Below are 23,659 nucleotides of genomic sequence, written 5' to 3'. Positions count from 1 at the left end.
CAAACACCTTCATACTGTTTTTTGTACTCACAACACTTTTGAAAATATAATTTACCAAACACTCAACTGTTTTACTTCACAGCTGCTTTACTTCACAACCATTTTTTCTCACAGCAATCCCAAACTAAGCCTAAAGGGCATACATTCAAGTATGAATAACAACTATGTGGTTGTGGGAGTGTGTTGATTGCAGCAAATTCAACCGATGTGAGAGCTCCAACAACGTGGATGGCAACAGCTCGACAATGTAGATGGCTCCGGCAACGTCGATAATGGTAGGTCCAACATCCATCCACTAAAAAAGTAAAAAAATTGATTGATAGTTTAAATTAATATTTTAATATAAATGAACATTTTTGTCCTTTAAAATGTGGTTATATAAGAGTCATATAATCCATTTTAATAGAAATTTTAACAAAATAAAGAGAATGGATTAAAGTGGAAAAATTTAAAAAATTTAAGGACCCTTTGGTATAAAAAATGAGTTTCGAGGAAAAGTTAAAGGGGGCTATTTCGATCACCTTAAGTTACTTGACCACCCTAACATATTTTAGCCCAATTTTTTTTATTTTACCCTTTACAATTAAAAGAAAAAAATATGAAAAAACAACCCAACCCATCCGATCCCACCCCTCCTCCTTTCTGACGAACGGCGGGGCGTGGGTTTCTCCGTTGTCGAGGCCCCGAGCATCGAGTCAGAGCACCCACTAGCCGCAGATCGTCCTTGCTGCCGTCGAGGGTCTGCACGAACCGACGAGTTGACGATGGCCACTGTCTCGTCTTGGGACTAGTAGGGAGGTGGGAGGCGGTGGTAGGAAGAGGGAGTCGGGTTCGAGTTCTAGGTTTTGGGTTTCTTGTAGGGGGTCTGATTGGAGAGGGACGATGGAGTCAGGGTGGTTCTGGGTTTGTTTGCAGCAGCGGTTTTGAAGGTGGAGTCGTGGGGAATAGGAAGGGGGTGATGGGGATGGGGATGGGGATGGGGATGGGGAATGGGAAGGGGGTGGCGGTGGAGGTGGCTTGGTTGGCACAGAGGGTGGGGATCGAGTAGGGAGTTGCTGTTGGGTATTTTAATTTTTTTTATTTGTTAATTTTAGTAAGGGCAAAATTAAAATTATAACAAAATATTGATTTAGGGTGATGAACTCAGTAAAATGGAGTAGTCGGCGTAGCCTCCCCCAAAGGTAAATGACTATCGCTCCAATTAACTCTTTTTGTAATTTGGGCGCTCAATAAACTTTTGTGGAGGTGTGCCTAAACTGGAGAAATGACCATGGGCTGAAAGTTTGGTAATGGTGTCCATTGATTCGAATCATGTGTAGCATTGGGGATGCAACATCTCCTTACCTTGAAAACCCCCAAACAAGTAGGTACTACTTGCATCTGAATTCGGATAACCCAACCCGACCCGACTCAATTTTTTAGTATCATCAGACCGTCCGTACGCCTCCCGACTCCCAAAGCATACCAGCTAATCTTCCGCGCCTCACTTTGAATTGCTCATGAGTAGAGTCCCCTGTTTCTTTTCTTTATTCTGATAATTCAGTTGTATTAGTATACAGAAGAAGTATTGCTCAGCTCAGTTAACCAACCATGAATTAGGTACAGACTTTGAGTTTGAAATACAGGTAAACAAAATCCCATTCCATAGAAAAGAGACATGCCCACATTGCCCAGCAACATGGTCATACCATCATCAACCTCCAATCCTCAGCCTCAGGTTTCTGCTGCTGTTGCTGCTTCTGATTCCTTGTCCTTATGGCCGTGGACCACTTACATTCTGCTCATCACCAACCTCTTCTTTCAAATGGCGGGTCATGTCATGTCAACAAGAGCAATCAAAGGAAGACGAAGACGAAGCGCTTGTTTGTCTCATTGGTCAAATGGGTTCTCAAATTCAAAATGTGGGTAGTTTTCATTGCATGGGTTGCTCTCTTTTTTGTAATTCCTACAGAACTTGGGGCCACCCTCTATGATGACTGGCTTAGTGCTACCAGTGGAACTCTATTTGGAGAGACTGGTATGGTATCTCTAATTCAATTTCTAGCTTTTTCTCTAATCTCTTACACAACACTCAGCAGTACTGCTTGTCTAATGATTGATATTTGCCAATTTTCAGGGAGTGCATTGCTTTTATACAGCGGTCCAATAATTTTTATTGTTTTTCTTGCCGTTCCATATACCATCATTCGTGGGCAAGAGGAAGAGGAACAGCAACTTCAACAGTATGTGATTCTTATAGCTATTGTGTTCATCCCATACTAGTGATTTACTACTTGCCTAAACTATGACACATTTAATGTGCATTGTACACCTTTCTTCTATTTGTTAAATTGTAATACTAAAGTGTACATCTGCCACAGGAAGAAGAACCCAAGATTCAAGTTATGGACCTTTCCGGTTTTGGTGGATGGACCATTCGGAGTGATTAACGCTGCTGAATTGATCGGCATTATTCTCTTCATTGTGTTTGTTATCTGGGCTGTTTATGCATACACAGTAGCGAACTTGGAATTGTTAGCCGAGTTTGGTGAAATGGCCCTTCCAAAAAAATGGTGCAATGCTTGTTTTTTCTTTTTGTTGTGTGTGGCTTTGCATATCTCCCCCTACTCCAAGTTCCTGTCTCTCTTTAGTGAAAGTGGAAATATTGGATAGTCACTTTATTAACCAGTTTAAGATTAGTCATCTTATGCATTCATCCATCTAGCTACCTAGGCACTTATAGAAAACTTCTTATTGCATATCTGCTTTGCTTTGTGCAAGTTTGAAAACTTCTAATAAGTTAACTTGTATTTCATTCTCTATATTTTCCTTTCCTTTCATTTCTTTGTATGACATGCTTAAGTAGTCAAACACGCATAGTCAATTGTCAGAATAAAATAAGTAGTATATTAGAAACTTAAATCCTTCACATTTTGCATGCAAAGAGTGAAATTTATGTGCTCTTTTTCTTCAGCTTGAAGATTGGATTCATTAGTTGAGTTTGCTTGTTTACTTGAACTTGTCAGTTCTTTGTTCCTTACAATTTCGGGACGCTCTCTCGGAAAAATGGGGATGTTTTGCTTGGCATTTTTGTTCCTGCCGGTTGCAAGGGGATCAGTTCTCCTTCGCCTTATAGATATCCCTTTCGAGCATGCTATGAGGTATCATGTATGGCTGGGACATCTCACAATGGTGATCTTTACTATCCACGGACTATGTTATGTTGTGGCATGGACAATTCAGGGCCATCTCCATTCGGTGAGTGCACATGCTGGATTGAAAAAATTTCTTGTACATAATTGTATTCATGCTCTTTTATAAAGCATAAAAAAGTAATCATATGTGTCTCTCTTCCGTGGAGTTAATTTATTTGTTTGTTTTCTCTGTAGAAACATACATTTATGTATGTACAAATTAAAGGTTCAACTCACACACTAAAGGTTCAAATAATTTCCATGCTAAAATAGCAACATGTATGCTTGTAAAAGAACATAAAAGGAGTGGAAAGGGAAGGCCGGAAGTGAGAAATTCAGGGAAGAAGGAATTCCATATCATGGTAAGCATCAGCATGCTCTGTGAGAAAAATATATGAAATATGTCATGTAAAGGAGTGTATATTAAATAATAGTAAATATATAAAATAAAAAATTATTGAAAATTGAAGTGAGTTTATGTTGGAAGACTCCAGTGAGTTTAGAGTCTTATGGTGTGTGCTTCTGGCATGGCAATTGAGGATGCAAAAAGAATGTATCTATTCTAGATGTTGGCACAGGCTTAGAATTTTAGGTTTTATTAATTAATTCATTTCAAATGACTTTAGGTTTTAATATTTTATTTATCCATATTTATTATATGGGGATTGCCTATGTAATATGGTTTCAACCGTCAGAATTCTGATTTAACAATGAAGAATTTACTTTACTCTAATTTTTGCTACTCCTTGCTTTCTCTATTTGAGTGTGTAAGTTTTTTCTTTTGTGGGATGTTAAGCAGTGTAACTATTTTTAAGAAATACAATGGTAATGGTGTAAGATTTTCAAAGTGTATAGACATGCTGAAAAAAAAAAAAAAAAATATCAACCTATTCAAATCAGGCCAAACAAATAGTATAATGACAGTGCATCACTTGGATAAGAAATGCTTTGGCATTTCTGGATTCAGTACATGTCAGGTTGCTTTTTCTATCCTCAAATGTCCATTGAAAGATTAGTTTAGTATGTGGCATAACTGAATTGATGAGACAGAAAGAGAAGAACCTTCGATTTGTTTGTCTAAGTCTCTGTCAACTCTTTTTTCTTAATATGTTTTTTGTTTTCCTTTTAGCTTTGATCCATTGAATGGTTAGAGGAAGACATAGCCTCACACTGTGATGTTCTTATTTATAATTTTGATTATACGATGCAGATATTTGAGTGGAAGGATACTGGTGTTGCCATTCTTGCAGGATTGATCGGCCTTTCTGCTGGCCTCTTGATGTGGGTCACTTCACTCCCTCCAGTTAGAAAGCTGAATTTTGAGTTGTTCTTCTACACTCATCAACTATATATCGTCTTTATTGTGTTTTTCGCATTGCACATTGGCGATTTCTTTTTCACAACACCTTCTGGAGCAATATTTATTTTTATTCTTGATCGTTTTCTGAGATTCTGCCAATCACAAAGGGTTGTTGATTTAATCTCAGCAAAGTGCCTTCCATGCGGAACTGTAGAATTGGTCCTCAAAAAACCTCAAAGTAAAAATTGTTCTTCACACATTTATTATTTCTTTTTCTTTTTTATCCTGTTACCTATATGATTGACTATTCTCTCTTATCATACTTTTAGATCTGCAGTACAACGCCCTCAGTTTTGTTTTTCTTCATGTTCGGGAACTATCATTGCTGCAGTGGCATCCTTTCAGCGTTTCATCCAGTCCTCTGGATGGCAAATGTCATATTTCTGTTCTCATAAAGGGTCTTGGGAAATGGACAGAAAATCTGAGAGGAAATATCTTGAAAAATTCTGAGGCTGAACCACAAATTGAGCTGCCTTACAGTCCTCATACCAAGATAACCGCTTCTGTTGAGGGACCTTATGGGCCTGAACTACCTTACCACTTGATGTATGTACTCTGTTCTTCGATTATTTTGATCAGAAAATTTATTGTACCAGATGATTCTAATTCTGGTCTAATCACTGGTTGATGCTGCGTGTCATATTTTTGCATAAATCTGATGTAATGGTGCTTAGAAATTTGGTGCACTCTTTTGAAAGAAACGTACTTCAATTATTAACCCCGCACTGCACCTACCAAAAGAAAGAAAGATGGAACATAATTGTATACTATGTGATTTGGGGGTTGCACTATATATAACAATTTAGTAAGGCTTGTCTCTAACAGAAGAATTTACAAGATATCCAGCTTAATAATAAGTTTTAATTTCTTTTCCAAATGGTTTTGACTTTATATTTTGTTCTTTCAGGTGTGAAAATCTTATCTTAGTAGCAGGTGGCATTGGGATTACACCTTTCCTGGCTGTCTTGAGTGACATTCTACATCGTGTTAAGGAAGGAAAACCTTGTCTACCAAGAAATATTTTGGTTGTATGGGCCGTGAAAAGATCAAATGAGCTTTCTCTTCTTGCAACCATTGACATGGACTCCATTTGTCCGTTTTTCTCCAATAAATTAAATCTTGAGACTCATATATATGTCACTCGAGAATCTGAACCTCCATTGGTATGTTTGGTAATATCTTAACACTCTTGCTGTACCTTACGTAATTTGGTTCTTTGTCTTTTCAATAATTGTATTTCATTCTTTTTGTGGCATTTATTGATGTTATTTGCAGGAAGAGGGCGAAGTTCAAAACACTATACACTCTTCTCTTTGTCCTACGTCTAAAAGGTGTGGTATGTCTGCTTTGGTTGGTACTGGACATAATATATGGTCTGGACTATACGTTATCTCATCTATAGTTGGGTTTGTCATCATTTTGGGTTTGTCGCATGTCTTCTACATAACCCCTTACAATATATCTACAAGCTGGTACAGAGGGCTTCTTTTCTTAGTTTGTATGGTTATAAGTGTCTTTATCTTTGGGGGTCTTGTGGTTGGTTTATGGCATATGTGGGAAAGAAAAATTTCAGCAAAGCAACAATGTGAGGATGATAGGTTAGATTTTGACAAGGCAGAGCATACAGGAACTGTAGCTCACAACGATTCACACCAGAAAATTCTTGCAAATTCAACCAGCATTCAATACGGTGCAAGACCTGACTTCAAAGGTATGTCTCCCTGACATGTCTATTTCCATTTTAAATACAATACATAAGCTAATGAATACGTATCTATATTCATGTTCAGATATAAATATTAAATACACACACAGAGCTCACAATAGGTAACATGGTTTTTAATGACTATAGACTATGGCATACAGTGTTAATAACTTACTGTTCTTTCATCTGAATAACCCTTGATTTTTTGAATATGTTTGAAGCTAGTATAATTTTCTTCTCAGTTGAATACTTTTAATTAATACATATTTTACACTTGATTTCATGTTACTGCAGAAATTTTGGGTACTGTATCAAAGAATTGGGGCCACGTTGATGTGGGTGTGATTGTGTGTGGTCCTCCAACTCTTGAATCAAGCATTGCTAAAGAAATCAGGTCGCACAATTTAAGGAGGCAATGTGACCATCCTATTTTCCATTTCAACAGCCATAGTTTTGAAGTGTAGCCTCCACCCTCAAAATCGTACTACTCAATTCGCATAATTATTTGTAGAATTCTACATACACATATATAATATATATGTATATATGTGCCTATGTGTGAGTGTGTATGTGTCTAATGTTCTACCAAGTTGGTATGTAGTCAGCCATCAAATCTGTATCTCTTGCTTCTCAGCTATATCACTAAAATCTATCAAAATTTTGTATCTATATTCTGAAGTAGTCAAATATGACCTTTTACTTAAGTAGCTTTCTTATGTTTGTAACGGGTATGAGGTTCCATTCCTATGTTTGTAATGCACACTCTATGATGCTTGAAAGGGGAATCTCAAACTCATGAGTCCCAATTCACTATTTTAGGAGAAAAAACAACTCCCTTGGCCTTGGGTGTTTGCAGTCGCAGTAGGTAGTACTTTTAGGACTGAATCGCAACTATAGTATGAGGGTTTCTCAATGAAATCCCATTTATGGATAGCAATGAATTATGTATCCCTATTTGGTTGAGGAAAGCAGCCTGTAGTAGTACATTTTTTAGCTTCTAAATTCTGTTTTGTTGAGCTAACATGTGCAAATCCTTCCTGATTTGAGGTCTATGCATGGGATCAGGTTTGGTTTACTTTAAAATCAAGTATGTGCTGGGTCGACTAAGATCAGACTCGAGCATGTGCAATGGTGATCAATTGGCAATTCAATTGGCATCTATTGACAATTTGAAACAAAAATAATTACAAATTTACAATAGGGTGTCAATTGGCAATAGATGAATTGAAATGACAATTGATAGGTCAAAAATTTGACTTATCAATTGTCAATTGATTTAGAATTGCACCAAAAAAAATAGAGGGACCCACCATGAGAAAAAGTGAAAGAAGGAGAGAAATTGTGTCATGTGACTTGGTGTATCAATGTTTTTTTTGCCATGAATTATGGTTTTTTATTAATAGGGTTATTTTATAGTTTATAATCTAAAATAGAGAAATTTAAATTTGGGTATTAATTTAAATTATTAAAAATATTAAATATTGGGCTCATTTTAAAGATCTTATTGAGATTATTTCAATGGTATAATTTTTAAAATAAATAAATTTATAAATTTTAATTTGTAAGAGAATATACAAAAAATATTTAAAAAAATATAGTTATTAACTTGAACCATTGAAATAAAATAAACTTGTGTCAAATCAATAATTAAAAAAGGAGGTCAATAGGCTTGTATTGAATTGCCTATTGACCATAGGGTTTGTAGAGCTCTTGCAGCATCCAGTTTGCCCTTGAGTCTCCACTAGCGAGAGGAATACATCATATGCAGATGAATTTTAACCCGTATGACAAATGAGTGAAATTATATGTAAAATTTTGAGGATTTATAAACTATTATGAGAGAAATCAAAACTCAAAAAATGACTATTTATACATGGGAGATATGAAATGCATTTATGGTTTTTCTTCAAATTGACTCGAATAAGTTGTTCAAATTCATGAGTTTTACTTACAAATTGGCTGCAAAACTTTTAGGAATGCTCTTATTATGTTTCTAGACCATGAATCAAAAAATTCTCAAATTTCAAAATTGAGAATCAATGTTTGAACCCTAATCACTCGTATGAAAATTAAAATTGAAAGTAGATTTAGAATCTCAAAAGGAATGTTTTTAAAAATTCCAATGTCATTTTAAAGCAAAATTGAGTTTTTCAACAGAGAATAAGAGCACTGAAAATGAAGGAAAATAAACTCATTCGACAAGTTGAAACACCAATAGCAATGGAATTCAACTATAGACAAAAATCCCCAAAAGAAAAATACTAGATACACAGAGTGCAAGTTAGGACATGGACAAACTATAGGGACCAAAACTTTAGGCCAAAAAATAACCATAGTAGTAATTGGTAGATAGTAAATACTAAATACCATAGTTGGAGATCCATGTTGGTTGCCAACGGCATTATAAACTTGTAAAAGAAATGATAAATGGGCTGAAAGTTCGGTAATGACATGTATCAAAAGTCAAAACCATGTGTGATATAAACCTTGAAAACCCCCAAAATACACTATTGTAAGGAGAAACGACACCGTTGGGTGCAATGCAGAGCGGCAGAGGTACTTGTAAGTTGTAACTGAAGCGCTTTCATGTTCCTGCAACTAAATTTCTTAGCAACCAAAGCATCCGCCGACTCCCAGAGCAACAAGACAAAGCTTACCAACTAATTTTCCGCGCCTCACTTTGAATTAAATTTAATTGCTCCAAATCCATAGCGAATTGGCGATACCTCCTCTCTCATGAGTCCTGTCCCTTGTTTCTTCAACCCAACTGTATACACAAGAAGTATTGCTCAGCTCACTTAACTAACCATGAATTAGGTAGAGGGAGGGAGGGAGAGAGAGAGAGAGAGAGAGAGAGAGAGAGAGAGAGAGAGAGTTTGAAATACAGGTAAACAAAATCCCATTCTCATATGAAAACAGGGATGCCCAGTCTCAGCAACATGGTCATACCATCATCATCCCCCAAACCTCAGCCTCAGGTTTCTGCTGTTGCTGCTGCTGATTCCTTGTCATCCTCATGGCCTTGGATGACTTACACTCTGCTCATCATCAACCTCTTCTTTCCAACGGTAATGGAGTTCATCTTTCAAATGGGGGATCTCCTGTCAACAACAGCAATCATCAGAAGACGGCAAGCAGCTTCTTTGCCTCATTGGCCAAATGGGTTCTCAAATTCACAATGTGGGTAATTTTCATTGCATGGGTTGCTCTCTTTTTCATAGTTCCTACGGACCTTGGCTCCACCCTCTATGATGATTGGGTTGCTGCTACGGATGGAACTCTATTTGGAGAGACTGGTATGGTAATCTCAAATTTAATCTCTTTTTGTCTAGTAATGTCTTACTCAACACTCAACAGTACTGCTTGTCTAATTAATGATATTTGGGAATTTTCAGGGAGTGTATTGCTGCTATACAGCGGTCCAATAATTTTTATTGCTTTTCTTGCTGTTCCATACATCATCTTTTTTGGCCAAGAGGAAGAGGAACAGCAACTTCAACAGTATGTACTTCTTAACGAGTTTCGCTACTTCTTATTTGTGCATTGTACTTTGTGCACCTATCTTCTATTTGATAAATTGTAATACTAAGTGTACATCTACCACAGGAAGAAGACCCCAAGTTTCAACTTATGGACCTTTCCTGTTCTAGTGGATGGACCATTTGGAGTTGTTAATGCTGCTGAATTGATTGCCATTATTCTCTTTATTGTGTTTGTTCTCTGGGCTCTTTATGCATACACAGTAGTCAACTTTGAGATGTTACCCAACTATGGTGATTTGACCCTTGCAGAAAAAAGGTGCAATGCTTTATTTTTTGGGCTTTGCTTGTATATATCCCCCCCACCTCCAAGTTTCTGTCTCACTAGTCACTTTTTAACCAGTTTAAGATATTTGATTTGAAGAATTCTTAAACTATCTATTATCTAAGATTCTGAAGTTTAATCTATGTGGTGGTTTTTGTATTTGTTTATTACCAGAATAAATGGGAACCTATCTTAGTTCCTTCCTTGTGTCTTCGTTACTCTGTCCTTTAAAGTTTTAAATAATAAATTAAAAGTCTATGCATATGGCAATAGGTAGTCTCTGTGAGACTGTGAGGTTATTTTGACTACAATCTAAAATTCTCATTTAAATCTTGGGTCTAAATTTCAATTTTTGTCTTTCTTTTCCACTGGAAAATAATTGGTGTGCCTCCCACTGCCAATACTGTGAGTTTATTTTAATGATTCATTTCTAAAGCTTAACATAATTTATTCTCACCTTTCAGGACTTTTATGTTGCAAATGTCGGCTTATTGCTTTGGTTTGATTACCTTGTCCTGCTTGGCTTTCATGTTTCTCCCAATTGCAAGGGGATCAATTCTTCTCCGCCTTATTGATATACCATTTGAGCATGCCACCAAATATCATGTATGGTTGGGGAATCTCACAATGTTCCTTGTTACTATGCATGGACTCTGCTATATGATTGTATGGGCAGTACGGGGCATCATACCATCTGAAGTGAGTTCTCATATTTCTCTTTTCACTCATACGGCATATCCATATGCATGAGTCTGCAGATATGTATGTTTTTGTCTGCATGTTTCTTGGATCAATATAATCTTTTTGCTAGCTGCAAGACATTGAAATATGTATATACGCACATGGAATGTGTATACAACCCTAGTTGAGGTGTTGTATTCTGTATAATGCATTTGATGAAAACCTAAAGGAGTGTGTGTATGCAAGAGAATGATACCATACACTTAATGATAATTTGTAGTTTTGCACTTTATCCCAATCTTATGATAGGTTTTGCATCAACCTATCTAATTCTTTTTGGCAATTTTTCTAAACCCACCCATCACATATCTCCCAGGGCATGCAATAATGTAGTTATACTAAATACCATAAAGAGATTTTTTTTTTTTCCCCTTTCATTATCATTTAGTTTGAGTGCTATAATCTTTCCATATATAAAATGAAAAAAATAAAATAAAATAGCTTGCACAATCAACTATTTGGTATAAACCATAATTGATATGTGAGACTGCAAGTTCATTTCAAATAAGTAAATAGCTTTCATAATCATGTTACTCATGAATTTTCATAGTATCATAAGCCTAAGGCATAACAGTTGGTTGTTCAGTGCAACTTTGAAATGTCTTTTTTAGTTCTTAATATAGGCAGTAGAGTGCTTTTCCTCCGCTCATTAAAAATGGTTTTAGGTGCATGATTTTTTCTTAAACATATAATCTGTTAAGCTGTTTGATAAACTATATATCAGAGTCTTCTGTCATTTGTTTTTTACTCTAGATTTGGTTTCTTTCAGAAATTTGGTCCAGTTGACCTGGTTATTTTGGCTTATACCCAATGATTTCTACAGGCTCACTTTTTCTGACTTTTTGATAATTTTTATAACACCTGATTCTTTTCTCGTGTGACTGAGATTTGGTGCTAATTAAAGGGCTTAAGTAGGAAACACAAACTCAAAAATTCAAGACCATGTATTCATCTAGTGTATGAAAAAATCAACTGTGAGCATGTTTGTGCATGTTACATTACACTCTGGCTGGTGAAATACTTGTCTGCTGATTATTAACAGTGAAAAGAGGTGGAGCAACTAAGTAAATGTGTAGGGTCTTGAAAAGATTTCTAGTCCACCCCCTGTTTGTTAGTGTCAGTGAATCCGCCATATGATATTGCTTCTCCAGAATCTTTTCTTTGCTTTATAGTATTCAACTGAAAATAATAATAATAATTCTACTTCTACATGCCATCTACAGTCATTGTTGAAGCCCAAGCACAAAATAGATGCAGACATCATCCCTCCTTTAGAGGATTAGATTTACTGTGACTGAACATTTTCTTTAAGGAATGAATTTAAGGGTGTTCATTCATCAGTGCATATGAAATGGAAGATACAAACTGAAATATAAGTTTGTGGAACAGAAGCCTTCTAATTTTGTTGTCTACTCATTGTTAAATGTGAGAACTACCACTGCGTATAAAGAATTTCGAGATATAACCATAAGTACAGAGGAAGACAGGATAAGCTACAAATTCATTGTTCCAATTATTAATTCATGCAGATAATAGAGTGGAAAAGTGATGGTGGTGCAAACTTTGCGGGGGTCATTTGCTATTTCTTCGGGCTGTTGATTTGGGTGACAACACTTCCTCCTGTGAGGAAGCGATATTTTGAGCTTTTTTACTATACCCATCAACTCTATATTGTATTTGTCATCTTCTTGGCCTTGCATATTGGTGACACCAATTTCAGCAAAGCTGCTGGAGGGATATTTCTTTTTATGCTTGATCGCTTTCTAAGATTCTGCCAGTCACGAAAGACCGTCAACATAGTTTCAGCAACATGCTTTCCATGTGGAACTGTCAAATTGGTGCTTCCAAAACCTGAAAGTAAGATTAGCTCTTTGGGCATCTAAAATTTTTGTATTTATTTATTTCTAGGAACTCTAAAGTTTTTCCTCCTTGACAATGTAGACCTGCGCTACAATGCCCTTAGTTTCATATTTCTTCGAGTACGGAAAATATCTTCGCTTCAATGGCATCCTTTTAGCGTTTCATCTAGTCCCCTAGATGGTAAATATCATCTTTCAGTCCTCATAAAGGCTGTTGGGGACTGGACAACAAAGTTAAGAGAAACAGTCTCAAATTCTTCTGCAGAGGAAAGTGAGATAGAGATTCCTTGTGCTCCTCATTATCAGATTATGGCTTCTGTTGAAGGGCCTTACGGTCATGAATCACCATACTACTTGAGGTACGCCTTCTACTTTTCATATTTCTAGCATGCATCTGAGAGTTAATGACATTCATGGTTCAAAAACAATTGAGATAGGTTGGTTTCTTTTGTAGAAAATATTTTTATTATTTGCACTTCAGACACTGAAACTACAATATAGAGATTGATCCAAGAGGTTTTCTATATCATGGAACTTTGGCACAACATGTTAGACTTACAATATATAATAAGTTATCCAAGTCAAAGGAAAGTCTTGTACTTTCACTATACCAGGAATTCAGTAAAGTCTACATCTATTGCAGAAAGATAAATCACTAGTGTTGGCAGTATGATCCTCTAATCACAATTGGCAATTCAGGATAGAATTTTGGGCCCAGAACCTAAAAGCTTTAGTCTCTGAATAAGTGGTTCTACAGCATGGTATTACGACCTTTTGTCTATATGCTGTTGGCCACTTCCTAGAAGATTAAAGTTTCAGGGCTATTGGACATTTAATAATATATCTTACTAGATTGCATTCCTCACCTTTCTTAATGGTGAAGTGATTATTTTATCCATTGCTTTTTTCTAAGATTTTTTTCTAAGATTCACTATCTCTTCATTAAGAGACTAACTTGGCATGTTTATCGTCTTAGGTATGAAAGCCTTGTCTTGGTAGCAGGAGGCAGTGGGATCTCACCATTCTTAGCTATCTTGAGTGATATTCTCCATCGGACTAAGGGAAAAAAACCTTGTCTACCAAAATATGTTTTACTTGTTTGGGCTATCAAAAGCTCAAATGAGCTTTCTCTCCTTTCTACAGTTGACATGGGGTCTATCAGCTCTGATACATTGAATATTGAAATCCAAACTTATGTCACACGTGAATCAGAACATCCAGTGGTGCGTCCAATATTACATTCATTCCTCCATAGAAGATCTTTAATTTATCCTTTTTACTATAACCGTAGCTTACTTTTCATTTTCCCAAATTGGGCTGTTACTGCAGGAGGAGGAGGGCAGACTTCACAAGCCTACATGCTCTCCTGTTTTCTCCATCTCCAAGGGAGGAACCATTTCAGTTTTGTTTGGCACGGGAGATAAGATATGGGCTGGAATTTATGTTATTTCATCTACAATTGGGTTTGTTATTGCTTTGGGCTTGTTAGACTTATGCTACATAAACCCTTTCAACATAACTTATTGGTGGTACAAAGGGCTTTTGTTTCTTGCATGTATGATTGTAAGTGTTCTTATATTTGGAGGTCTCACAATCGGTTTATGGCATCTTTGGGAAAGAAATACCTCGTTTCTGGAGGAAAGTGAGGAAAATGGGGAGAAGGCTGAGATAGTGCAGAGTAATGGAGGATTGGCAGACAAAGATTTATACCAGAAAACTCTTATCAGTTCAACCGTGATTCAGTATGGCCGCAGACCAGACTTCACAGGTGTGCTTTGCTTGCCTTTCTTGTTAATTTTGAAAAAGAAAAAGAACTTCAAAAAGAGAACTGGTTTTGTAGTTCTGTAGAACTTATGAGCTATATGCATTTTAGCACCAGGTCAAGAAAATAAAGTATTGTTTTACTACATGCCTTAGAACTGGGCCCTGCTTACCTCAATGGATGTTGAACCATTTTTCGGAGATTCATCTGTTACACAACCACTAGACTTTAATGAGAATGGAAAACATGAAATGAGAAAGAGAGTGTAAGGAAGGAGATAATTTTCATTCTTGAGCATTCTAGTGTTTACTGGCAATAAAAACACATATGTGACCCCATATAAAATCAGGAATCTCATTATTGATTTTTCAGGAATGGGATTTCTGGTGGGGGACTTGGGAATGGGAATCATTTCATCAGGAATAATTACAGTCTCACCATGTACTTTGCAAATTAACAAATAAGTGAGAACTCTAATACCATCTTAGGCAACCATGGATCCCAAAAATTTTAACTATTTGGTAAACAGTGTAATCAAACCAACATCATCAATCTTCATTGACTAAAATAATTGTTTTAAGTTGTATCTATGTATATATTTCTGTATTTACGATTTAGTTTTTTAATCATTTTTGCTTTCTGCAGAAATTTTTGGATCATTATCAGAACATTTGGCCCAAGTTGATGTTGGTGTGATTGTATGTGGTCCTACAACTCTACAGTCAAGTGTTGCTAAAGAATGCAGGTCCCAGAATCTTAGAAGAAGAAGAAGAAGCAATCTCCCAATCTTCCACTTCAACAGCCATAGTTTTGATTTGTAGGGTGATCATCAAATTCTGTTATTTTGACACTCTGTGCTTCATTGATATAGCTTTCAATTTTAGGATAATTTTCCCAATATTTACACTTGTATCTGGTAATATATAAAATGAGCAGCCTGTGTTAATATTGACTTAGGATTGTTCGTGCCTTGTCTCAAATGTAAATACAGTTACATGAGGTTTTGCTCTTCCAGATGTTTGAAATTATCATTTTCTTGAGTATGAAAAGCTCTTCTAATCAAAGGCTAGTTATTAAAGTAAGGTTGTGGCCATGGCTGATTGATTGACTTTTGATAGCAAGCCATTCTAGAATCATTTTTTTGAGTTTGACACCAAGGTTTGTCATATAATGTGATATATTCTTTTCAAAATGGGAATAAAATGACTAGGATCCTCTACTAGATCTGCAAAATGAAAATTGAAGGGTTAAGATGATGCCGCATCTACAACATTTATTCTTAGTAAAAGTATGTGAGAAAAAATTAGAGCAAATTTCATGTAAGAGGAAATTACAGATTTAGTCCAGTTATTTTATACCTAGTTCAGTTTTGGTCCACAATCTTTTTTAAGTTCTGTTTTGGTCCACTAAATGTTCCACTTGTTCAGTAAAGGTCCATATTTGTTTTCTCAAATTTGGCATGCTTTTTATCCTATCAAATCTCATCCAAATTCAGCGAACATATACTTGTTTTAAAGCTATGTATTTCTTCTTTACAACCATATAAAAATCATTCAAATTGGAGTTCTAAAACTCAAGATAATTGACCCCAAAGTAGGGTACCCGAAACTGCCAATTTTTCAAACTTCACCCAATCTCAATTCTTTTAGATTATAATACTCCAAATTTGTTTTTATGACTAAGAAATGATGAAATATAACTTATAGTTCAATTATAATTGAAGAAAACACAACCCAAAGGATTTAAAGTCACAAATCTGAACCTTTACTGAACAAATGAAACAATTAGTGGACCAAAACAGAACTTAAAAAAAATTATGGACCAAAATTGAACTAGGTATAAAATAAGTGGACCAAATCTGTAATTTCCTCTTTCATGTAAATTAATAAAATATTTCAATTTTACATAATAGTCTGAGTCTTTTTTTTTTTTTTTTCATTATAAAGATCAATGAGTTTTGAAATTTTATCTCACTTTAGTTCATAGGTCCAATTTACTTATTAATGTCATGTATTTTTGTGCATCGGAAAATACCGATTCCCCCATTCCGTTCTTTTCATTACTTATGAACATAAAATTATAATGTTGTCCTTAATTTAGTTTAAAGTTTAGAATTGGGGTTTATGGTTTTAGAATTGTGGTTCTCGACCTTATGACTTAGAGTTTAGGTCTTGGGTTTTGGGCCTAAGTCGTTTTACTGTATAGTAATTAAATACGAACTTAATAAAAATCTCTGAATTTGTATGGCGATATATATTTATTGATATGTTATAATTTATCTTTTTTTATTTTTGATCAATGGTGACTGAGATGAAATTATGAAAAACTGTACTAAGGAATTTGTAATTTTGAAAAATTTTATTAATTTATTTGCAAATTACCCAAAAAAGTAAAGGTATGTTTCGTATCATTTCCAGATATAATTTTTATTTTTATCTATAATATTTGTTGATAAAATAAGGAAGAAAATTCAAAAAACGTATAGTTTCTGAATTGCGAACCAAACGTGGGTTCACTGAAAGATTTAAACTAGAAAAAACAAAGGCGAAAAGGTTAGTGAAACATCAGCAACCTGCTAATAGATTCATCAAACTACAATTCAATGAACTCATATTCTGTGACCTTGATTGTTTTTTTTTTTTTTTTTGGCCAGGCTGTGACCTTGATTGTTTAACTTTGCATATACAGATCCAAACCAAACATCAAGATTGTTATAGCTTTAAAACTGCATGTATATCATGCTTCCCACGTACCAAGCTTGTGTCATGTGTAAGAAAATAAAATTATAAACAATTCCTATTCCTTCGCTCTCGTACAAATTTTCATTTTATCTTATGTTTATTCCATTTTACTCTCTGTCTCTTCTAAATAAGAAAAAAGAAAAAAGTCAAAGCTTTTGATAAAAATTGAAATCATAATATCTAAGTGATTTTTTATAATGTTGATATTAACAATTTGTTACTTAGCTAGTGTCGTGTACTTGTTGAAGTTTATACTTCATTTTGAGTAGGTTTTTTTGGCACAAATATCACCCAGGCTATAAGCAAGGGCTGCCCAATCCTAAATGAGGCTAAGGCAACGTTATAAATTTGGCTTTTTTTTAATTTAATATGTTAATATATATTTTGAGTCTTTCTAATTTAATATGTCCTCATAAACTTATTAATTTTTAGGGTTTTATTTAAATTTTTGCTTAAACATTAAAATGAAATTACTAATGAAATTTCTCTCTCCAAATTTTCTTAACATGTATTTTTCAATAGATAACATGACTAATTAATCTATTCAATCTTTGAAAAACGGGAGATTATTTGAGATAGATATAATTGTTAAGGCTAAACCTTAAAATTACCACGTGTCACTACCCTGGCTTTGCAATGTGGAAAGAGGCTATAAGACAAGTAAAAAACAGTCAATAGAGAGTCCTAACTTCTCGGCCGAGAATATACCTTCCCGCCCCAAAGCAAACTATTCGGCCATAGCTAGTTACTCAACAAAGTGGGCCGAAGTAAACAAGCCGAGAACGGAAATCTCATAACGTCACTAAAGGGAACAAGCTCTAAAAAGTGACATTGCCATGTTACTATTCTAGCTGGGAAAGGACAAGAGGTGGCATGCATAAAGTTGACAATAGTATAAAGTTAGGATGAGATTAAAAAAGAGATCAAAAAGGGCCCTACACGTGAAACTCATCCATATGGGGTCATCACAAACCCTAACCTCAGAAAATAATATAAATACTAAGCTACAAAAGGAATAGGATCCTAAATGTGGTACTTGTTCAACCATTTCACTGCGTTGTACTAAAACTGTTCAACAGTTTGAATAATAATAATGATAAAAAAGACCCTAAATGCTCGATTTATTAAAAAATGGGCTGACTTATCAGCCACTTCCGCTTGTTGGTCGAGATTATGCCATTATACATTAAAAAGTGAATACTTTGAAGTGATCAAAATTATATGAAATTAATCAAAATAAACAAAAAGTAAATGAAACCTGATAATTGTACTCAAATTGCAACTACCAACTTTTGGGTAACTCAATTAGAAGGACCATAAAATTGTCTTATGCATCTAAGTTTAATTCTCCCTCTCCCAAATAAAAAATAATAATAAAAGAAGAAATTACAGATTTGGTCTATTTATTTTATACCTAATTTAATTTTGGTATACTATTTTTTTTAAGTTATGTTTTGGTTTACTAATTGTTTCACTTGTTCAATAAAGGTCCAGATTTGTAACTTTAAATCATTTGGGTTATGTTTTCTTCAATTATAATTGAAGTACAAGTTATATTTCATCATTTCTTAGTCATATGAACTAATTTAGATTATTAGAATATAAGAGAATTGAGATTGGGTGAAATTTGAAAAATTGGCAGTTTTGGGTACCCTACTTTGGGGTCAATTATCTTGAGTTTTAGAACTCTAATTTGAATGATCTTTATATGGTTGTACAGAAGAGATGCATAGCTTTTAAACAAGTATATATTTGTTGAGTTTGAGTGAGATTTGATAGGGTAAAAGACAAGCTAAATTTGAGAAAACAAATCTAGACTTTTATTGAATAAATAGAACAATTAGTAGACCAAAATTGAACTAAATATAAAATAAGTGAACTAAATCTGTAATTTTCTCAAAATAAAAATATCAAACTTAATAGATAAGTACAAAAATATTATTTCCAAAAGTGAAACTACATGAACAAAAATGAAAGCCCAACAAACTACATGACCAAAATTGTCATTTGCCTAAACTTATCTATTTCATTGCAAAAACTAGAAAATTTTGGAATCGGTTCAAAATACAATGATTCTTTTCCTTTTAGGTTTTTTTTTAAAAAATTTTAAATGAGAAGAGGCAGATGGCTTACCCAATAGCCAATGTGGACGCGTAGAAAAGGGAATTTGATCTAACGTTAGTTTTAGACTTTTAGTTGGACCAAAAAAATAATCTGACGTTAGTTGGGTTGGGTGGATGCTCCAGTAACCGGGCTGTACATGACTACATGGTAGACTTGGTAGCAGTAGATGTGAAGTGCAAAGCAAGGCATTAATATGCGCGTGTGTGACAGTGTGAGTGTGAATCACAATTCAGTGATTCATACAAAAATTAGACAGAGTGTCGTTGTCGGTGGCGGAGTGGTCACAGTCATCAACCAAATGAATTATATATTTTATTTAATTAAAAAGAGAAAGAAAAAGTATCCCAAGCCAAATGCTGATTAATATCCAATACAAATATTAGAATACAACTGTAATTTGTCTGTGATTGTGAAAAGAAGATTGCCACCGTCACTCACCCTCCAATTATTTGGATGAGTATATGAGAATATTTAATAGCAACAGGCACATCAGAGTCCAAGTTGAGTCCTCCTCCTCATAATCCCCCAACCAAGTCCACATTTCTCCATTTCCATTTCCAAGCACCAACTACTCACTTTTTCTCAAATTAAAGCAATTGAGATCCGACTGTCGGTGGAGCTCATACCACCACAATGTACGGTCGGGATCCATGGGGGGGCCCACTGGAGATAAACACGGCGGACTCCGCCACCGACGACGACCGCAGCAGGAACCTGCAGGACCTGGACCGGGCGGCGCTGTCCGGGTCGCGCCCTCTCGACGAGACCCAGCAGAGCTGGCTGCTGGGCCCCTCCGGCGAGCAGAAGAAGAAGAAGTACGTTGATCTTGGATGCATAATCGTCAGCCGCAAGATCTTCATCTGGACGGTCGGCACGCTCCTCGTCTCCGCCTTCCTCGCCGGAATCATCGTCCTCATCGTCAAGACTGTTCCCCGCCACCACAAAGCCCACCCTCCGCCGGACAACTACACCCTCGCTCTCCACAAAGCTCTAATGTTCTTCAACGCCCAGAAATGTAAGTTTTTTCTTTTTGGGTTTAATTGTCGAACTGAAAAAATGAAGGTCTCGTGTATTCGATTCATGGTTTGATCTAATGTAACAGCGGGGAGGCTTCCGAAGCATAACAACGTGTCTTGGAGGGGGAACTCGTGTTTGAAGGATGGGAACGATCCGTCAACGACTTTCAAAGATCTGGTAGGTGGGTATTACGATGCTGGAGATGCCATCAAGTTCAACTTTCCTCAGTCCTTTGCAATGACCATGCTCAGCTGGAGTGTCATCGAGTACAGCGCCAAATACGAAGCTGCTGGGGAGCTCGCACATGTCAAAGACCTCATCAAATGGGGATCCGATTACTTTCTCAAGACCTTCAACCACACTGCTGATTCCATCGACAAAGTTGTTTCCCAGGTAAACTCCAATCCAATCCATTCGGTTCCACTGTTTTTAATTTGTATTTTCCTTAAAGTACCGATCAAGAGTCCGTTTTTGGTAATAGAAATGGAAAATCTATAAGCTAGTAGTGGAAAGGTGGACCTTTCAATATCTAAGGGCATTGTCTCCAGACCATCCAATTCCAATACTCTCCTCCCTTTTCTAATTTTTAATTCTAATTTGTGTTTTCCCAAAGTTCACAAAGTTGCTCAAATGAGGACAAATTTTTGCAATCTTGTGAGGACGATGTATAATTATCGATAATTACACTTGGATTGAATTCATAAGTGCTGGAATTAATCACCCATTGAGTCATTGTATTGATTCCAACAGTTGAGTGTAATACGTGCTCAGTAGTGCTCAAATTTGTCACTTAGATGAGCAGCACTCTGTATTTTCCTTTCGTAATTTACCCATCAATTCCTCTCATTGGCTTTTTCTTTCTAATTTGCTAATTTCGTATTAATTTTGACAGGTTGGGACAGGGGATACTTCTAAAGGAAGTACTACTCCGAACGATCATTATTGCTGGATGCGTCCTGAGGATATTGATTACTCACGTCCTGTGACCGAATGCCACAGTGGCTCTGATCTTTCTGCGGAAATGGCTGCAGCTCTGGCTTCGGCATCCATTGTTTTCAAGGACAACAAGGCCTACTCACAGAAACTCGTCCATGGTGCCAAAACACTCTTCAGGTTTTCTAGGGAACAGAGAGGCAGATACAGCCGTGGTACAGAAGCAGCAAACTTCTATAATTCCACCAGTTACTGGGATGAATTCGTGTGGGGTGGAGCTTGGTTGTACTATGCTACCGGAAATAACTCTTATCTTCAGCTTGCAACAACCCCTGGTCTTGCCAAACATGCCGGTGCCTTCTGGGGCGGCCCTGATTATGGAGTATTGAGCTGGGACAACAAGCTTGCTGGTGCTCAGGTATATATGCTAACACAGCCTCTGGTGTTCATGTTTTGATATCATGGCTGAAAGATTCTACTATTTCTATAGGCCATATGTTAGGATATTACTATAGCACTGTCTTGAATTCGTTCTATCTTCATTAATCTGGTTTAATCCGTAGTAATTTCTAACTATCTGACCCTTTTCTTTTGTTCTTCTATATCTAATGTTGGATTACATTTGGGTTATGGCTCCCACAATTTAGTTACTTGGTGTCTTTCAATGCCATCATGATCTTGATATTCTTTTGACTAGGTGCTTCTGAGCCGTTTGAGGTTATTCTTGAGCCCTGGGTATCCATATGAAGAAATTTTGAGGACATTTCACAACCAGACTAGTATAATCATGTGCTCATACCTGCCAATTTTCACATCCTTCAACAGAACCAAAGGTATGAGACTTGTTTCCTACTTCATTAACATTTGTTTGGGTACCCGGCCTTAGTTGACAACTCCGTCTCCAACAAGTGGATTCATGTATGTATGAGACTCCTGTCTAACATCTTAGTGCTGTTGCAGGGGGCTTGATCCAGTTGAATCACGGAAGGCCGCAGCCTCTTCAATATGTAGTCAATGCAGCCTTCTTAGCTACCCTGTACAGTGATTATCTTGATGCTGCCGATACACCTGGGTGGTATTGTGGACCAAACTTCTATTCTACTGATGTCTTGCGTGAATTTTCTAAAACCCAGGTATGCAATACTCGGTTTTCCTTCTTTCTTTATTAATTTTTATTGATAAGCTGCCTGCTTATGGGGCTCATGCTCCTGCACATGTAAAAGAGACTTGTGTTAAGATATGATGCCAATAATGTGTTCTTCCACTGCTTTGGCAGATTGATTACATCCTTGGCAAAAATCCTCGGAAAATGAGCTATGTCGTGGGTTTTGGTAATCATTACCCAAAACATGTACACCACAGAGGTGCATCTATTCCTAAGAACAAGGTCAAATACAATTGTAAAGGGGGATGGAAATGGAGGGACACATCAAAAGCAAACCCAAATACGATTGAAGGTGCCATGGTTGCTGGCCCTGACAAACATGATGGTTTCCGTGACGTTCGTTCTAATTACAATTACACGGAACCGACTATCGCAGGAAATGCAGGTTTAGTAGCAGCACTTGTTGCTCTTTCGGGAGAAAAAAGTGTTGGGATTGACAAAAATACCATCTTCTCTGCAGTTCCCCCAATGTTTCCAACTCCGCCACCGCCTCCAGCACCCTGGAAACCATGAGATGCCAAAGTGGTCCCTGTTGTTTTAGTATGTTGTGTGACTTGGCTTAGATGATTTTGCTGCAGTGGTAGACTTTGATGCTTAAATATCCTTGACCATGAACAGTAACTGAGTAACATGAAGATCAAGAGATGGTTGTATGAAGAAAGTAATGGACAGACTTTAAGGGGATTATTGGGCTGGGGACAAATCGGGTGCTCAGACTAGCTCCACGATTTGATAAATGTCACTTTTTGATTTGATTTTGTGATATATACAGTATATATGTATGAATGAATCATGTATTCTTTGAAACTTGGGAAGTAAACAGTTTGAAATTGGTTCCCCAATAATTTCAAGTTTAGATGTCATATAGTTTTCCTTGCTGGTTCTAGAATGTTTTTTTTCCCCTTCTCTCTAATGAGGTGTAATTGGTTTCTTGCTGCTCCTAATTGGGTCTTTGCTTGCTTGTGTCATACTACTAACAACAAAGAAGCCTCTTACCAAGACCCAAAAAATAAAAGAAAAACAATTAGAAAACCCACTCTAGAGGTGGTGTGTGCACTTCTCTGTGTTTGATTTGGCAACAGAGCTTGCTCTACACACTTTTTCTTTCAAGAGAGGTAACTCAAAAGCCACAGATATAAGCAATGGTATCCCCTGACTGCAAGGCTGAGTTCTTTACTTTTCTGGTAGCTGCAGAAATTTGGTGAACAGTGAATTTCAATTTTGTGTGTGTGTGTGTGTGGCCATTAACAGTGAATTCCAAGTTTAATATGGCTT

At 36.3% G+C, this 23,659-nt stretch overlaps 3 protein-coding genes across 4 annotated transcripts; all 3 read left to right on the top strand.

Annotated features, from left to right (window-relative positions):
• The first annotated feature begins 1,033 nt into the window (after positions 1-1,033).
• LOC147279706 (ferric reduction oxidase 7, chloroplastic-like) lies at positions 1,034-6,900 on the top strand. Of its 2 annotated transcripts, none has more exons than XM_086251226.1 (9): positions 1,034-2,017; positions 2,117-2,222; positions 2,361-2,552; positions 3,006-3,237; positions 4,384-4,711; positions 4,803-5,079; positions 5,441-5,696; positions 5,809-6,244; positions 6,533-6,900. In XM_086251226.1, exons 1-9 carry the CDS (start codon positions 1,756-1,758, stop codon positions 6,700-6,702), a joined length of 2,259 nt encoding a protein of 752 aa, XP_086107352.1. In that variant the 5' UTR covers positions 1,034-1,755; the 3' UTR covers positions 6,703-6,900. The 2 variants fall into 2 exon arrangements, with proteins under 2 accessions (XP_086107352.1, XP_086107350.1); XM_086251224.1 differs by having other exon boundaries at positions 5,441-5,705.
• A 2,304-nt stretch (positions 6,901-9,204) lies between these two features.
• Positions 9,205-15,326, top strand: LOC147279705 (ferric reduction oxidase 7, chloroplastic-like). Its single transcript, XM_086251534.1, has 9 exons — positions 9,205-9,534; positions 9,634-9,739; positions 9,845-10,036; positions 10,507-10,741; positions 12,313-12,640; positions 12,725-13,001; positions 13,619-13,865; positions 13,972-14,410; positions 15,050-15,326. The coding sequence occupies exons 1-9, from the start codon at positions 9,255-9,257 to the stop codon at positions 15,223-15,225; spliced, it is 2,280 nt and encodes a 759-aa protein (XP_086107660.1). The 5' UTR covers positions 9,205-9,254; the 3' UTR covers positions 15,226-15,326.
• A 4,423-nt stretch (positions 15,327-19,749) lies between these two features.
• Positions 19,750-23,273, top strand: GH9A1 (glycosyl hydrolase 9A1). Its single transcript, XM_086250056.1, has 6 exons — positions 19,750-20,284; positions 20,372-20,679; positions 21,179-21,637; positions 21,917-22,052; positions 22,180-22,352; positions 22,496-23,273. The coding sequence occupies exons 1-6, from the start codon at positions 19,903-19,905 to the stop codon at positions 22,895-22,897; spliced, it is 1,860 nt and encodes a 619-aa protein (XP_086106182.1). The 5' UTR covers positions 19,750-19,902; the 3' UTR covers positions 22,898-23,273.
• The last annotated feature ends 386 nt before the right edge of the window (positions 23,274-23,659 follow it).

The sequence above is a fragment of the Dryas octopetala genome, chromosome 7 (genome assembly GCF_963921425.1).
Source record: "Dryas octopetala chromosome 7, drDryOcto1.1, whole genome shotgun sequence".
Lineage (NCBI taxonomy): Eukaryota > Viridiplantae > Streptophyta > Magnoliopsida > Rosales > Rosaceae > Dryas > Dryas octopetala.
Note: the sequence above shows the minus strand (reverse complement) of the source record. Positions and strands in the feature narration are given on the sequence as shown.